General features: G+C 40.5%; 1 protein-coding gene across 1 annotated transcript in view; it reads left to right on the top strand.

Annotated features, from left to right (window-relative positions):
- Spata6l (spermatogenesis associated 6-like) overlaps positions 1–12,909 on the top strand; it is a 33,095-nt gene extending 20,186 nt beyond the window's left edge. The window contains exons 8-13 of the mRNA XM_013018411.1: positions 1,110–1,212; positions 2,504–2,538; positions 3,366–3,550; positions 7,891–7,981; positions 9,291–9,392; positions 12,554–12,909. Of these exons, the coding sequence (XP_012873865.1) occupies positions 1,110–1,212; positions 2,504–2,538; positions 3,366–3,550; positions 7,891–7,981; positions 9,291–9,380 (504 nt within the window). The 3' untranslated portion in view covers positions 9,381–9,392; positions 12,554–12,909. The remainder of the gene's footprint in view (positions 1–1,109; positions 1,213–2,503; positions 2,539–3,365; positions 3,551–7,890; positions 7,982–9,290; positions 9,393–12,553) is intronic.
- The last annotated feature ends 4,616 nt before the right edge of the window (positions 12,910–17,525 follow it).

Below are 17,525 nucleotides of genomic sequence, written 5' to 3'. Positions count from 1 at the left end.
ACTTTCTGTCTCAGCTGGCTTCAAACTGCAATCCTTAGATCTCAGCCTCCTGAGTAGCTAAGATTACAGGTGTCAGCTACTGGCACCTGGCATTCCTTTTGTATTATTTTAACCTGTTTACACATCATGTCATTAGTCCCAATCTTTCTTTGGGAAAATGGGATCTGTCACCTTAAGGAAAATAATAGTTACCTATTCTTTTTTTTTCCCCTCAGGAATATAGACACTCAGGTCAGGTGCTGGTGGCTCACATCATAATCCTAGCTGATAAGAGGCTGAGATCTGAAGGTTGAAGTATGAGATTCATTTTTATGAGACTCATACTTCCAATGAACCAGGAAAAAAAGCCAGAAATGGAAGTGTGACAATGTGTGAGTTCAAGCTCCAGTACATTAAAAAAAGAGGCCGGGCACTGGTGTCTCATACCTATAATCCTAGCTACTCAGGAGGCTGAGATCTGAGGATCATGGGTCAAAGCCAGCGTGGGCAGGAAAGTGGAAAGTCCATGAAACTATTATCTCCAATAAACGACCAGAAAACTGCAGGTAGTGCTGTGGCTCAAGTGGTAGAGCACTTAGCTTGAGTTGCAGAGCTGAGGGATAGCACCCAGGCCCAGAGTTCAAGCCCACAACCAGGGAAAAAAAAAGAAAATAGGCGCTTAGACTGGAAGGGCATAGAAGACAGGAATATTACTTTGTGAAGTCCCTTGCTCTCAGCAAAGGAGCTGCGGAAGCCAGCCCTGTTTGTACAGTTTAAGAACTTCATGCTTTGTCCTATTTTAAAAGATGGTAAAGTAAAGCTTTGGCTGGCTCTTTGCACGTCATCTGTACCAGCTATTATAATTTCCATCCAACTTTAATTCTTTCTGCTCACATTTAGCCTATATTTCTATGTACTAGCCTTAGGGAAATCTAAGTGAAGCTAGAGGGACCATTTCTCTTATTGGGTATATCACATAACATGTTTGGAAACTGTGATTGAGGTTATTTTCTAACCTTCTCTATTTCTAAGCTGCACAATGAGTGACTGAGAAGAAGAAAGGCACCATGGGTAACAAGGAAAAAATAATACAAGCTACTGTGCATTAAGTCTTATTTCTTTACTTTAAGGTGGACAGTGCAAACCCCTTTGGTGAAGATAATTTGGAGCATCATTTGTTGACGTCTCAGAGAAAATCTAAATTTTCAGACTTTCTGTTTCCAATGAGAAGAGGTACTGGAGTTTCTTGTTATATTTCCTATGGGAACTAGTGTACTATACTTACCATCTTTCCCTTTAAGGAGACACACAGGATCCTGGAAACTGTGAGCCTTATTTCTCCAGGATTCTCAGGTTATGGTGTTACTGTAGGTCAAAGGTAACTGGGAAGCCAGAATGATTGAAGCGAAATGTGCTCAATAGATTCCTACTAACTCAGTGTGGCCAGAAAGTTAATTACCAGGCTTTTAAGACCTTTCCTTCCCTTCCTTCCCCTTCCCTTCTTTCTCTTTCTTTAGTTTCTTCTTTTTGGTGGATTGTACTTTGAACTCAGGGCTTTACTAGGCAGGTGCTCTACTACTTGAGCCAACCCTAGCCTTGTTTGCTTGTATTTTGAGATAACATCCCACATTTATGACTAGGCTAGCCTGGACTACAAGCCTCCGTGCCTGGCATGGTAGTCATGTGCCACCATGCCCAGCTACTGATTGAGACAGAGGCTTACTAACTTTGCCCAGAGGCCTCAGACCTACAGCCTCTAATTTCTGGCTCCTAAGACCCTTTTATGGCTTCCTTTTTACTACCAGTAATATAGAGGAATCAGAAGTCCAGAAAAAGTTCCTGTAACTCCCTATCACACAAACATTGCCTTATAGGTACTCATTTCAAAGGTTTTTTTTTTTTCTACAACCCGAAGAAATCCAAGTTCATCTCAGGTTTCTCTATGCATATTTACTACACACTTCCTAACCATCCTCTCCATTCTCTAGCTTTAGGACTACTTACTTTTCACAATAATGTAGTATAATCAGAATGAGTTCTGTTATTGCTGCATTATGCTTTGATGCATGAATTATTTCAGTTTAACATTCATATTTGCCTTGATAGGTATATTCAAGAGCTCCTGAAACAAATAGGGATTCCACAGAAACCAAAGAGAGTAGCAGGGGAAGTTTTTGGGGGGATACACATCCATTTCATTCGAGCTCTGGGCACCTGTTTTCTGGTTGAACCCGCGAAAAGGGCCCTGAACATGTGCTTTGCTAGTTTTGCTTTTCCATACATGCTGTCACTAAATGATATCATTATTGACCCCAAGGACAGAAAAATCTCATAAATGGAAGTTGAGTGACTCAAGGGAGATTGAAAAGTGGAACAGTGGGATTTACAAGGGAATATTAGAGTTCTTTAATAATTCATTCACGGTCATAAGTTTTTGTTTTTGTACTATGATGGCATAGATGTAACAGTAATCATGGGGTGAAGTGGAAATAACGAGTCAAACACCTGTTCCTCTCTCTTCTAGCTTCTTCTCTTGACAGCTTTGCAACGAACGTAAAGGTAATTTGAGATGTAGCATTTGTAAAATGATTTATTTCCAGCTATCTTATGTCAGTCATTGTGATTTTGTAGTCAGCAGTGGAAAGGATATCATTACTTAGTACTATGTATGAAGAGTTGCTTTAATTTAACTAGAGGTGACTAGTCCCTATGGTAACCTTTGGGGTTTCTGAGTTTGCTTCCCTCTTTTCATTTGCAGGATGAATAACCAAGGAGGGTGCAAAGACCCCAATGCTTACTTTATCAGTAGTGATTTTTATTGCCTGTTCTCCCCTTATACATGAAAATAGACTGAAGCAAAGAAAGCTGAATATACTATGTTTCTTATGCCATAGCACTTAAACATTTCGTTCAAAAATTCTTTTTTTAAAAAATGCAGGTCCTGGGGCTTGAACTCAGGGCCTGGGTGCTGTCCCTGAGTAGTGCTTTACCATTTGAGCCACAGCTTCACTTCTGGCTTTTGGAGGTAGTTAATTGGTGATGAGTCTCACAGACTTTCTTGCCCTTGTTGGCTTGGAACCACAATCTTCAGATCTCAGCCTCCGGAGTAGCTAGAATTACAAGCTGGCTTCTGGCTTTAAACATTGTTTATTTCCCAGAGTCAATAATCCCGGTTCTTGGAAATCAGTTATTTTGGCTTATTAAGATATACTAAATAAATGAGCCTCGACTCCTTGCTGTCCCACTTTTATTTGCAGGCAAGCGTTGGGGTTTAGTATATTATCTTCTTACCTCAATTCTCTTCCATGTACTACTCCCCCTTCTCTTTAAATGAAGCAAACAAAAACCTAAACTGCAACTAAAGAATAATGCCTTTTGTCACTCAGGTTATTAGAGAGCCAGATGAACGGATTGTTTTAAAGAAAGACTCACAGTCATCTGTAGAGTCAAGTAAATGGGATATGTTCTCACTCAGAAACCAAGGAGATGTTGATTTCCACCGAAAAACCTCACTGGCTACCTCCCCATACTCCAGATCCTCCAGCCCCGTGGATCAGCCTTTTCAAGAAAGGTCAGTACCCAGCTCCCTGTCCCCTTCCGTCAGGAGTGCCTTGGGGGTCTGTCAGGAAGAAAGCCTGGTTATGTCACCAGTTTTTTTCCCTTGTTATGGGGAAAAATGAATTATTAACTAATCAGTTTTAGTGTACAGAGACAAGTGATCAGAAACACATTCACACCTTTCTCTCTACCTGGCATCTATTCACCTCTGGCTAAGTTGGCATAGTGGAAGAAGTTATCCTGGACTCAGCGACTTCTCCAAAATTAGTCTTAAACTGAGAGTGAGACAAACTATCAGCTGGTAGTGATCAAGAGAGCTGGGTTCCGGTGCCAATTATCTTGGCTTTCAGTGCTGGGTGATCTCACAATTATTTACCCCAGTTTCCTCATCTTTAAAAGGAGCATGATGACCAGAGATCCATAACATTTCAGCCATACTGGGCTTCTCTGTTGCTAGAAGTGGGGCTTTTGTACACATAGTTATATATACATTTTCCAAACTCCTTAGAATCAGTGAAGCAGGCTTTTGTGATGGATTGAATTGAGTACACAGTTATTAAGCAACTATTTATGTGCAGCGTCTGTGATATGACACATTTCTGCTTTCCAGTGGCTCACACATCAGCCAAATGTGAGACTGATTGCAGTGTGCACTTAAAAGCAGTATGCCGAGTACAGGGGAAGACAGTGAAGGAGGAAATTAATCCTGCCAGCAAGGTGGCTTGGGAAGGCCCAGCTTCTCATAAATATGTTGGATGGTTCATCCCTTCATTCAGCCAGCCTTTTATGAGTGTCTGTATACAGAAGGCCATTTTCACCTCTGTATAACACAAGAATTGCCTCAGGGTTATGAGTCAAAATCAGCTGGATAGAGGAAGTGATTTTGATCAAAGTATATTCTATGCCCATATGGAAATATGGAAATATTACAATGGAAATATTACAACAAAACCCCCATATATAATTAACATATCAAAAAGAAAGCAAAATGAAATTTAAAAATCCATTGGGATAGGAATAGAGTGTATAGAATCTAAGACAGGACTGACAATCAATCTGTCAAGCCTGGGATGGAATTATTAACTATGAATGAGTTTCCCCTCATCTCTGACTTCTAGTTCAACTTAAAAAATGTATATAAAAAAGTATATGAAGAACTTTCAACAGGCAGAGCTTTGTGAATGGTAATAAGGAAGATGGCACTTGTAGTGAATTTTTTTGGAGGGGGGTGACATTTTCATTTGAGCCCTGCACGGGTGGGATTGGTTTGTGACAGAGTTAGTTGAAGAGACAGATGGGAAGTAAGAAAGCAAGGGCCCAAGTGAGCTTCTAGCAATTAGAGATGACTTTTGGGAAATAGTGGTGCCAGCACTTTTGGGTCCGTGGAAAGTAAGCTGAGGAGTTTGAGCTTCTTTTTCAAGGCAGTGGGAAGTTTATGAATGTTTTATAACAAAAATTGGCCCAGAGACAACTTCAGGAAGGTGAGATTACAAGCTAGAGTTTCATCAGCCATCTTCGATGATGGCAGCAAATCTAGTGTGCCCCTAACTCATAATGACAAAGAATAACATGTCGGCAGAAAGAACATCCAGTTTGCCCATGACTGCCCTGGTTTTGGTCCCAAAAAAGTTCTGCATTCTAGGAAAGTCCTGAGTAGCTCAAGACAGTTAACCTTAACTTCGGAGGAGCAGCAGTAAATGCCTTTCCTGAGCTTAGGGAAGACTCCATTTCCTGTTGATTTTCTCTTTTTCCCCATGCATGTTTAAATTGTTGTTATAAAGGTGATATACAGAAGGGTTACAGTTACATAAGTCAGGTAATGAGTACATGTCTTTTTGGACAATGTCACCCCTTCCCTTATTCGCTCCCAGTTTTTCCCTCCTATCTCTATCCATTAGTGGTATAGTTCATTTTTAGCAGTGTCTACTGTTATCCCTCCATTTCTGTGCTTCCCTCTTACCCTCCCAAAGACAGATAAACAAGAGGAAAACAAAACAAAATCAGCAAACAAGAAAAAAAATCTTCTTGCTTCCATTTCCTGGAGTTCATTTTGATAAATATTATTTTGTATGATCAGATGCATTGAGCCTTTGTGATCCTCTCCTAAGAATAGCCTCCTTTGGTCTCACTGTGTGTAACTTGTAGAATTTATCATGTCCCAGTGTATTTTTTAAAACCATCTCATGTGTTTACTTGTAGATTTTTAGGTACATTCTACCTCCACAAATGAAGGAAACCATGCAATCTATTTTTCTCTGGGTCTGACTTATTTCGATTAATGCCAAGTTTTTCCAAGTCTTTCCATTCCCTTATGAATGGTACAATATCATCCTTTTTGAAGGAAGTAGCACAAAGGCAAATGTCTGGAACATTAGGTCACTAGCTCTTTGTCTACACGTGACTGTTCACTTCCCACCAACACCATCAGGACCAGTACCTTTCTGTCCACATCACCAGGGTGCACCAGAAACACCCCTTAAGAGTTTGCTAGATTAATAATAAGGCAATAAGGGCTGAGGTCACAGGAGTAAGTGGGGAGACATTTTGGAATGAGAATAACCCAAGGTTTTAATAGAAGATATGCACAGCCCTTTAACTAGCACATAACAAAGGCAAGTTCTAGAGGAGGGAAGAGCACTCTTGAATTTGCCATTCTCTTTGGCATCTGGAGAGCACCATATGCCTTCAGCACATATCTTTGCCCTTCCTTCTGCATGGAGAGAAGATGACTTACAGAGGGAAGGCTGTGATAAACACAGGACGCTTCTCCTGTGCTGATTAATCAGTCTCATATAATGATTTTCAAATGTAGAATAGATTTTTTTAGTCAGTCTTGGATCTTGAACTCAGCACCTGGACACTGTCCCTGAGCTTTCTGCTCAAGACTAGCACTATACTGCTTTAAACCACAGTTAAACCTCTGGTTTTGGAGTGGTTAATTGGAAAGAAGAGTCTCATAGAATTTCCTGCCTGGGGCTGGCTTCAAACTACAATCCTCAGATCTCAGCTTCTTCAGTAGCCAGGATTACAGATGTGAGCTACCAGTACTTGGCTTATTTTTACCTGCTATATTAATATTTCTAAAATATTTCAGTTCTTAAAGATATTTAGAGGAATACAGAAATTATACATGTAGTCCTTTCTTAAACATGAGAGTGATTGCTCAGGGTGTGTGCTTATTTGCTTTGAGTTGATTTCCTGGGTGGGTAATGGATTTGGGTATTCAGTCCTTGGTCTGAATTCTTGGTCCGGTCGCCCTGGAAACCACAGGTATTTGCTTGTTACAGGGTGTAAGGGGAGGCCACAGAGGAGCAACTGCAAGAGTGGGCATTAGCAGAGGGACTCTAACACTCACCAGATTCCCAGTCGCTCCTGTCATTTCCAATGTTGATTACACATTAGTAGGAGATGATTTTTATGTGAATTGCTAAAATTCTTTGTGGAATGTTTTAGAAAACAGTACCTTTCATGATTGACATACTATGCACAATTTTAGCTTAATTATAGCTCAGTATTTAGGATTTTATATTCCCCACATCTCCAATAGGAATGAATAAATTCACCACTCGAGCAATATTAAGAACAAAACCAAAAACAAACCTATAGTAGTACTCAGTTCCTGCAGTACCCTGGAATGAGCTATTAACTAAAGAGTCAGTTCAATTTCAGTCTAAGAGTAAAGACAGACATAAGTCAGATCAAGATGCAATGTCCATGCAGAAGAACTGTGACCGTGGTGGAGGTGTATGGGAAACCCCACGTGTGTATGAAGGTCAGCTGATCTCTACAGGAAGGACATCCCTCAGAAACCAACAGTTGAACTGAGCCCTAAGGGTGCAGAGGACTTCTTAAGAGCAGAGACTGGGATTGGGCACACATGCACGCCCATGCACACGTGTGTATGTGCACGCACACACATACAAACACATATACACTCAAAGGATTCAGTTTAGGATCAAGATAGCCTACAATAAAATTAGATATAAAATAAAATCCCAGCAATAGAAAAGAACTGAGATTAAATTTGATATGGAACATTTGAGGATTAACAATGTAACTGTAGAAGTAGGATTTATTAGTGAAATCTGAAAGCCACAGTAAAGTCCAAAACAAGAAACATTGGCAGCCACACACTTAAACACAAGTCACTTTTAACATCTTGGTTCTAGCCTTGTGCTTTCCTTATACATAGTTTAATAAAGGCATTGAAACCATGCAATATGTACTATTTCATATCTTGCTGTTCTGTCTGATCATTAACTTTTAAGTATTAACCCTTATATTTATGCATTCTACACTGGCATCTTTTCATTTGCAGCATAATGCTCCACTTCTTTTTACCCTGTTGGACAGGTTTCATTGCAGTTCTCACTCCACGTGGAAGAAGATCCATGAGAGGGTCTGCAGTCTTCTCATGTCGCACAGAGCTCAGCATCACCTGAAGGTTAGGGGTTCTGATAAAATTAACTCTTTAGTGAAGTGGTAGGAACAGAAACTTGCAGGCTAGTGGGGGGAGTCTGATGTTTATCAGATGATAACCTCAGAAATATATGGTTTCGGGGCTGGGAAGGTGGCTCAGTGGTAGAGCACTTGCCTTGCATGCATGAGGCCCTGGGTTCGATTCCTCAGCACCACATAAGCAAAAAGAAAAAAAAAAGCTGGAAGTGGCATTGTGGCTCAAGTGGTAGAGTGCTAGCCTTGAGCTGAAGAGTTGAGGGACAGTGCCCAGGCCCAGAGTTCAGGTCCCACGACCGGACCCGCCCCCCCCAAAAGAAACATATGGTTTCCTGAGAGTTTATGGTCACGATATTGGAATGGTTGAAAGTCAGGGAGAAAGAGAAAAACCTAAATGTGTGAGGCTCCGTTTGTGCACAGGATTCACCAAGCAGAGGTTCTGGGGTGGCCTCCTTTCTAAGGAATGAGAGAAGATAGTCTAACTAGCCTATAGCATATTTCCTTTCCTCTATGCAGTAGAATCCCAGTGGACCGAAGAATAGCATTGTGTGTGTGGTCTGTGTAAAGCTATAGCACAGAAGAACATTATCCTAAAATTGTACCAGGTGGTTTAATTTGACTTTTTACACGAGAGTGGGCGTTATTTCTGATCCCTACGTACATACACTTGGTACTTTGTGTCTCCACAGCTAAATGGCTTTTAATTGAATTCAAAAGAATTCAAATGAAAGGTCCACAATGCCCTCAGTTGCTGGAGTTCACTGTGTCATTTAGGTGAATTGGGTAACTTATTAAATACTGGGCATATGCCAGATTGATAGGATGACACTTACAAATGAATAGTAATGACCACAACCAAAGTGGATTGCTTTACATCCTATTGGAAGTCATCTTCTTTACCTCCTAACATTTTCAAGTAAAGAAATCCTTTTAAGATGGGGAGGAGGGAAGGAGGGAGAAAAAGAGTAAGAGAGAGGAAAGGGTAAGAGAGAGAAAGAGAAGAGAACGAGGAAGACAGGAAAGAAGGAAGGGAAGGAAGGAAGAAAAGAGGAAAGGAAGGAAGGAAATTACACACATAATTAATTCCACATATATGTATATGGATATATAATATATAGTATAAAGCATAATATAAAACATAATATACAATATTAAATACTTAATATATAATTATGTAATGTATAATAATATATTACTATATAATATATTAAACACATATCTCTTCCATGCAAAAATCATGCATTACTGGTCTTCAGTGTGTCATGCATAATATACTTTCTGGATATGTTTTGTTATAGGAAGATCATATGTCTGAAGGAACTTATGACTTTGAAAGATCAAGCTGCCCTCTGGATAAATGTCTAGTACATGAACAGAGATATTTTTAACTGCTGTCTTATGTAAGTAAGCAGGTTAAATATTTCTTTTGGTTTGCTAATATGTTTTTTTCTTTCCTGCTCTCAATGAAGGGATGAGAAGTTTCAGGGGACAGGAGGGATGGAGGAGACCTAAGAGCATTCTTCACTCAGTCAAATAGTGATAGTACATTTGTCTGCTGGCCCTCTGATCCCTCGCCCCAATCTTCCCTGTATCTTAATATACTTCTATTTCTTTTATCTCCTTGATCTTAAGTCATTTTCTGCGTGGGACCTTGGCAAATGTGCTTTCTTTGTCTGAAACACTTCTTCCCGGCTCTGCTTGGGTAACTGCTTCTTAATTTCTTTATTGTTCATGTTGTTTCATGTGTTTTTTTTTTTTTAAAGCACAAGTTCAGGGTCTGGCGTTGTGGCTCACTCTCATGCACATACTCTCATTTGCTCAGGGCTGGTGCTCAACCATTTGAACCATACCTCCAAGTCAGTTCCCCAGTGACTTCTGTTTTTCCCTCTGCTCTGTGACTTTCTGTGACACTCCCTTCCTTCTTTTACAAATCCTTTAGCCCCCTATACTTCTCTTCCATAGAGTGTGATGATGGTAATGATGGTGATGATGATGATGATGATGGTTATTGTTTATAACAAGTCTCTTCTTCTAGGATGAAACCATCCTGAGATTAGAGACCTATCCTTGTCAATTATTACCTTTCTCTGAGCTTTTAGTGTAATACGAGGAGTCTTATTTCACCTTCCAATCGCACACACTGAATGCATGCCCCGAACAGAACCTGCCTGCCCATCCTTGCCCTGTTTCTGATTTTTGCATCACTTGACTCTGTTATGACTGCTACTTACTAAAGATTTCTTTCTTTCTTTTCTCTTTTTCTGTGCTGGGGCACAAAGTTCAAGTATTTTGGCTTTTACTTGGGGCTTCCAGCTCTGGCTTGGCTTTTTTACCCGCAGCTGGTGCTTTACTACTTGAGTCATGCCCCCACCACAGCCATTTTTGCTGGTTAATTAAAGACAGAGCCTCTCGAACTTTTCTCCCCAGGGTAGTTTCAAACCTTGATCCTCAGCTCTTAGCCTTCTGTGTAACTTGTATTATAGGTGTGAGACACTGGCATATGGCTAGTAGAGATTTCTTATCAATGAATATTCTATGATAAAAAGGCAAGTCTGGAATTTAGGTGTGTGGGAAAATAGTGGGAAATATTGTAGAATTTCATAATTTCTTAGGGTTTTCTCTCATTTTTTTTCTGCGTAAGTTTAGAATAATAGCTCCTTCTTCCAAATAGTACTCTTTCTTGTAGTTGGTTACAAGTAGGATTTCTGTGGATGAGAATGATGCCAGAGAACTCCTGATCTGCCATCTTGTTGATAACACCCATCATTTAATATTATAACACTCATCATTTGATACTAATTAAATATGAGGTCAGTTAATATTTAATTTTTACAACAGCCCATGAAGATAGGTACTAATATTAGTTCCATTTTACACATAGAATAAACCAAGCCACAGAGAGGTTAGATACCTTGCTCAAGATGACATGGCCAGTAACTGGATGAACGATAATATGGGTCTGGTTAGTGTGGCTTCAAAGACTACACAGTGTTTTCTTTTTGGTAGTCTTGGTATTTGAACTCAGAGCTAAGGAGACATTCTAACACTTGAGCTATGCCTCAACCCATTTTGCCTTAGTTATTCTTTTGGGTAAGGTCTTATGTTTTTGCTTCAGGCCATGATTCTGCAGCCTACGCCTGTTTCATAGCTGAGATTATAGATACGATCCACCATACTTGGATCAAGAAAACAGCTGGGTGGGTGATCACATATTCTGTTGGCTTTTACTTTAGAACGTTCCGCTTGGTAGATTAAAGGATGGATTCCGGACCACTTTTCTTTGGCTGTAGAGAAAATAGTCATCTAAGCTTTTATTAGATTGTTATACAGAACACAGCCCACATAATTGCATTGAATTTTAGCGTGGGTAAAGTCAGTTCCATAAAACTCAGAACCAGCTAATAGGTGGTCACTAATATGAGAAGACTGAGAAAAGATAAGAAAATAACCCCATAATAGTGCTCACACAAGTAACCTCAACTACTCAGGAAGTAGAGAGTGGAAGATTTTGCAATTTTAGGCCAGTCTGAGCAAAAGGCTTTCACGACATCTATCTAGGTGCCTGCAATGGCGGCTTCTTGGTAGGCACAGGTAGGGGGATTCTGATCCAGGACCCAGTCACCAGCAGCACCTAGCTCAAAACGACTGCTTTTATGCCACAGCCCTTTACTGGGTGTGTGAGCAGATTGCCCATGTCTGGCATACACTACTGGGAATGCACATCCAAGGATGGGCTCACACTGCCACCTCCTTGAAACTCTTGCCCCTTCTTTCCTTCCTCCCACCCTCCCTCCTCCCTCTCCCTCTCTCTCTCCCCTCCTTTCTTCCCCTCCTTCCTTCCCCTCCTTCCTTCCTTCCTTCCCTCCCTCCCTCCCTCCCTCCCTCCCTCCTTCTTTCCTTCCTTCCCATCTTTTTGTGCCAGACCTAAGGCTGGGCACTGTCCTTGAGCTTTTTTTGCTCAAGGTTAGCACTCTACCACTTGAGCCACAGCTCCATTTCCAGCTTTGTTGGTTGTAATTGGAGATAAGAGTCTCATAAATTTTTCCGTCCCATTCTAGCTTTGAATTGTGATCCTTAGATCTCAGCCTCCTGAATAGCTAGGATTACAAGCATGAGTTACCAGTGCCAGCCTAGCCTGAGTTTCTTGAGGATGAGAAATGTAGAGCATCCTCAGTTGCATATTTGACTCCTTCCATGCTTCCCTAATATTTGTATTCTACAATACTATAGGTTAAAACACATTTAGCAGTTCAGCTCAGTCATACCCAGCCAGTTCTGGCACATTTAACATGCACCAAGGATTGTACTGACTCCATACAATAAGTACTATGCAGAGTGTCATCATTTTGGTATATAAAGAGATTAGACAACTTGCCCAAGATCACACAAGTACGAACTTCACCTTACTCTATGTCCCCCTTAAAACTTGGGAATCTAGGGGAAAAGACTTCTTCACCAAGTGATTTCAAGCCTGAGCTCGGTGCCAAGATTAAGATAGTATGAACTCATCTTTTTCTCCTTGGTTGGGTTGATTGTGTGTCTTCTATTTTTTTTCCCTCAGTGCCAGATGTTGTATGTGATGTTTCAGATGTCACAAAGGAAAAATGAATGAAACGTTGAAGGACTACCAAGAAGAGCGCACTCATCAGGATCACTGAAAGATACATCCTTGGAGAAGTGACGAGTCATCTTTGTTGTCTGTATTGAGTTGCCTGTGCCTAATCTCTGTTAAACCAAATCCAATATTCAGTCTTGTGTGCCCAGGTAAGAATTGTTGATTAAACTTTTGCTGTTTGGGACTCACAATTTTTTTTAATCATCTGGAAAATTAGTGTTTTGTTTTGATCCGGAAATAGGAAATAATAGTTGGGTCTCAGGGGCTTTTCTATTTATTTGGAAAGCACATTTTAGAATTCAAACAAAAATGTCTTGTGTGAACTGAGAAAGCTGCAGTATTTAGAGCAGTAACCTGCTAAGTCCTGGGGGTGGGGGGGAAGCATGGTCAGCATGATTCTCTCTTTTCCACCAATCTGTTTTAATTGTTTGTTCATTTTTTTTCATGTTAGACTTTTAATTTACATTATTTCCCTCCCCCTTAAAATCTAGGAAAAAGAGAATATTATATAAAATTTCTATGACAAATTAAGGAGGCCAATTTCTTTAAACTACCCACCTTTGGCTGTTTTTTTTTTATGGTATAGGGGTTTTAATTTGCTAGGCAAAGCTCTACCATTAACACCCCCTCCCCATCAGCCTACCCTCCTTTTGTCTTTTTTTTGGGAGGGTCGGTCGTGGGGCTTGAACTCTGGGCTTGGGCACTGTCCCTCAGCTCTCTAGCTCAAGGCGAGCGCTCTACTTCTTGAGCCACAAGGTCACTTCTGGTTTTCTAGTGGATAATTGGAGAAAAAAGTCTCATGGACTTTCCTACCGGGGCTGGCTTTGAACTGCAATCCTCAGATCTCAGCCTCCTGAGTAGCTAGGATTACAGGTGTGAGCCACCAGCGCCCAGCCCTTTTGTCTTTTTAGCTAACTTTTTTTTTAAGACAATATTTTTCTGTGTAACCCAGGCTGACCAGAAACTCAAACTCCCCCTACCCCAGCCTCCCTTGTGCTGGGATTATAGGTGTATACCTCCACACCCAGTTTCTAGCAGCTGTTAATAAACGTAGATCAGGAACCTTTCTCCACTCTTTTTCTGAAAGAACTACTTTAAGAAAATAGGTTCTAGAGGAAGGACTGCCAAAACTAGCTTTTAAATTAGTTTATTTTATGAAATGTTTCCCTAGTTTGAGTCAGCAGGAAGAGGAAGAAGGGCTAGAGGCATATATCATATTTGCTTTTGTGAGTATAGTTGTCCATTTTTATTAGAAGCCACTTTCTCATCTGCTAATTCTACTGTTCAAACGACTTGAATTTTGACTTTTAATTTCTCAAGGAATTAACTTTTGAGGAGTCATATGGGAGACAGAATCACAAATCCAGATATTTTGCTTTTGAAGTATGTAATAGTGTGAATGATTTTATGATGTATTGCATTTTGGATTCTCTTGTCATTAAAAATCATAAACAAAGAATTTCTGCTTGTCTTGCTTCCGTTTATAATTACTTGTTAGGGTGAGTTGTAGCTCAAATGGTAGAGCTCTTCCAAAGCAAGTTCAAGGCTCTGACTATAAATCCTAGTAATGAAAAAGAAAGAAATGAAATTTTATATTCATATATACACATGCATATATATTTGTGTAGTTATATATATATACATGCACATATACATATATACATGCATATACACATATATGAATATTAATTGGAGTTAAGAGTGTCACAATTTCTTGGCCAGGCTGGCTTCAAACTTTGATACTCAGGTCCTAGCCTCCTGAGTAGCTGGGATTACAGGTATGAGTTACCAGCACCAGGATTCTCACCCCATTTTTAATTATTTAAGGAATACTTTCTTTCTAAGGCCACTAAGGCTCATGGAAAAAAAAAAAACAAGTATCAGAGCCAAATTTCAAAGTCTGGTCTGTCTGGTTTCTAAATGGTTGAGATGCGACTGTTTTTTGTATCACCTGTTTATCATGGTGAGGTTTATTGTGGTACATCCTATGAAGACTGAGTGTTTGAAAAACCTGAACTTAGTATTTGCAGACAGAGAGAGACGGAGCAACTAAGGTCTCTTGATAGTCATTAGAAGGACATTAGTCACTTCTTGTTTAGATCCACAAGAGGTGCTTTCTGTTCCTATTTCCGGGCATTGGAATTAGATGTGTTTGTACGTAGCATTTTAAGGAAGTTCTCCTTCCCCCTCCCTTCACAATAAACCTCCCTGTACTTTTCCTCCAGGAACTGGGATTTTGAATGGAAATAAATATCATACCTGTTTTAGTGGGACGGCTTCCAAGAACAGTTTTGTAAGAAGTAGATGCTGTTGCTGGAAGTGCACTGGGTGGGAACTGGTGTGGGAACTGGTCAAGAAATCTCATTTAGCATTGCCTATGAGAAGTTCAGCCCAGGCTTGTGATGGCATCCTGTGTTCATTGGGTCCTGACAACCAAACTGGTATTTACTGAGCACTTACTATGTACACAGTGCAGTACTGGATCCTATGGGAAAAGAGGAGTCATTCTTTTATTAGCTTTCCTTTTATTAGCTTTCCTTTGATTAGGTTTCCTTTTATTAATAAAGGGCAATCAGATGTTTCATGTGTGACTACTGAATTAGTGACAACTCCCGATTTGTGACTGTTAGCCAAAGTGGGGTTTGATAGGATGGTGGGACTCCTCACCCCCAATCTTCTGCCAGGTGTCCAGATCCTCCAAACCCAAATTGAGAACAATAAACACCTCTGTGGATGTGTAGCACTGTTTCGTCATTAATACTGTGAAATCATGGTATTGATTTAAATGAGATTTAATTACTTTACTCAATTTAATTTATCATCAAGTCTCACATTACTTAATATAAGGCAATACCTTGTTATTTGTTTAGATTCTGGGAGGTAAGAAACAATGGGGTCTTGGGACTGAGGCCAAGAATTTCCCAAGTTTGGAGGCAGTGAGTAAGTGTAGAAAGGATTGTGAAGGAGAAGAAAATGTTCTCTGGAAATATCTTCAGGACTATTTACACTATTAGACCTGTTGTTTTGTTTTTGTTTGTTTTTGTGCCAATCCTGGGGCTTGAACTCAGGGCCTGGGCACTGTCCCTGAGCTTCTTCAGCTCAAGGCTACCATTCTACTACTTGAGCCACAGCACCACTTCTGGCTTTTTCTGAGTAGTTTATTGGTTGTGAGAGTCTCATAGACTTTCCTGCCCTGGCTGGCTTTGAACTATGATCCTCAGATCCCAGCCTCCTGAATTACCCACCCGTGTTTGGCTAGATCTGGTGTTTTATAGACACCTACTGTTGACAGTAGAGGTTTGGAGTTAGAAAGCTGAGCACGAATCTGATGATCTTGTACAGGATCATTTGAAAGTGGGTAGAGACTGATGGCATGCAGGTTCTGAGAAAGCCATTAAAGAAATCTGGAAATGAAGTTCTGTAAGAAAGCCTGAATTGGTGGTAGAACTGTGTCCTAGAAAATGGCTGGTTAAACCTAGGGGGTGGGAACAAATTATGAGACAACTTATTTGAATGGAGAAATGTTGCAGAAGAGTAAACACAGATAACTGGGAAATGTCTTTTGGATTTCATAAACAGGTGATTGGCTACCTTGGGGTTTGGGAATTGCTGGGGGGACGGTTAGACTGCATGGGGTTAAGGTGTTCCTGTGTGGGAGGAAATGGAGGTGAGTGCTTTTTTGTTTTGTTTTGTTTTTTGAGGTAGTGCTTTTTAAGCTGCTCCAAAAATGGATCAAGGAGGGGGGAATGGGGAAGTTGGGGAGGTGGGGAGGGAAGGGATGGTAGGGGAAAAACAAAGGAGCAGGTAACCATGCTTGATAGGAAATATACTCATTACCTTAGTCATGTAACTGTAACCCCTCTGTATACTATTTCTACAATAGAAACAACAACAAAAATGTATCAAGGAAAAAAGAGAGTTAGCTTCCAGTTTTTATTCAGGTACCTTTCTGTCTCTAGATTTGTTTTTTTTTTGTTTTTTTTGGGGTCTGGTCATGGGGCCTGAACTCTGGGCCTGGGCGCTGTCCCTCAGCTCTTCAGCTCAAGGCTAGCGCTCTACCACTTGAGCCACAGCGGCACTTCCGGCTTTTTTTCTTTTTGCTTATGTGGTGCTGGGGAATCGAACCCAGGGCCTCATGCATGCAAGGTGAGCGCTCTACCACTGAGCCACCTTCCCAGCCCAGGACTGGGTTTTGAATGACGAATTTAAAGTCCATTTGAAGGGGGATGGATATGATGATATCAAACCACTCACAAAGGAGATGAGGACAGGCCATTAATGGGTGAAGGGACAAAGCAGACACATTTTAATCTTTGCTAGACTGAGGGAACAAGGAGGGAGCATTTGAAGGACTAAATTTGCTTGTAGAAGATTAGTTTGTAACTGTGAAATAGTCCATAGCCAAGGCCATAAACCTGTTCATTATTCCCATAGGTTAGTTAGTTTCCTCTCCCTCCTCCTTCCCTCCCTCCCTCCACCTATCTTCCTTCTTTATCTCAACTTTCCCTTCCCTTCTTTTTCCTTCTCTTCCTTCCTCCCTTCCTCCATCTCTCCCTCCTTTTCTTCCTTTTATCTTTAGCTATATAAGAATACTTAATAGGAGAGTGCCCTCTTAGCAAATTTTTAAACTATAGCATTGTATTGCAGTTAGATCTCTATAAAGATTCTTCCTTGTCCTTAAATTTTTGGGCTACTCCAAACTTGAATTAGAATTAATACTGAGCCTTACTCTTTCTACCTTACAAATACTGATAAGGAATAGACACACTGCAGCCAAAATGGAGGCACTACCTATTTGTTACATGAGCTTAGGGGAGTCAGTTGATGTTGATCACGGGGCTTGAACTCTGGGCTTGGGCACTGTCCCTAAGCTCCACAGCTCAAGTTGAACACTCTACCACTTGAGCCACAACACCAC

The sequence above is a fragment of the Dipodomys ordii genome, unplaced genomic scaffold (genome assembly GCF_000151885.1).
Source record: "Dipodomys ordii isolate 6190 unplaced genomic scaffold, Dord_2.0 Scaffold40, whole genome shotgun sequence".
Taxonomy (NCBI): Eukaryota; Metazoa; Chordata; class Mammalia; order Rodentia; family Heteromyidae; genus Dipodomys; species Dipodomys ordii.
This window is presented reverse-complemented; position numbering and strand designations above follow the sequence as displayed.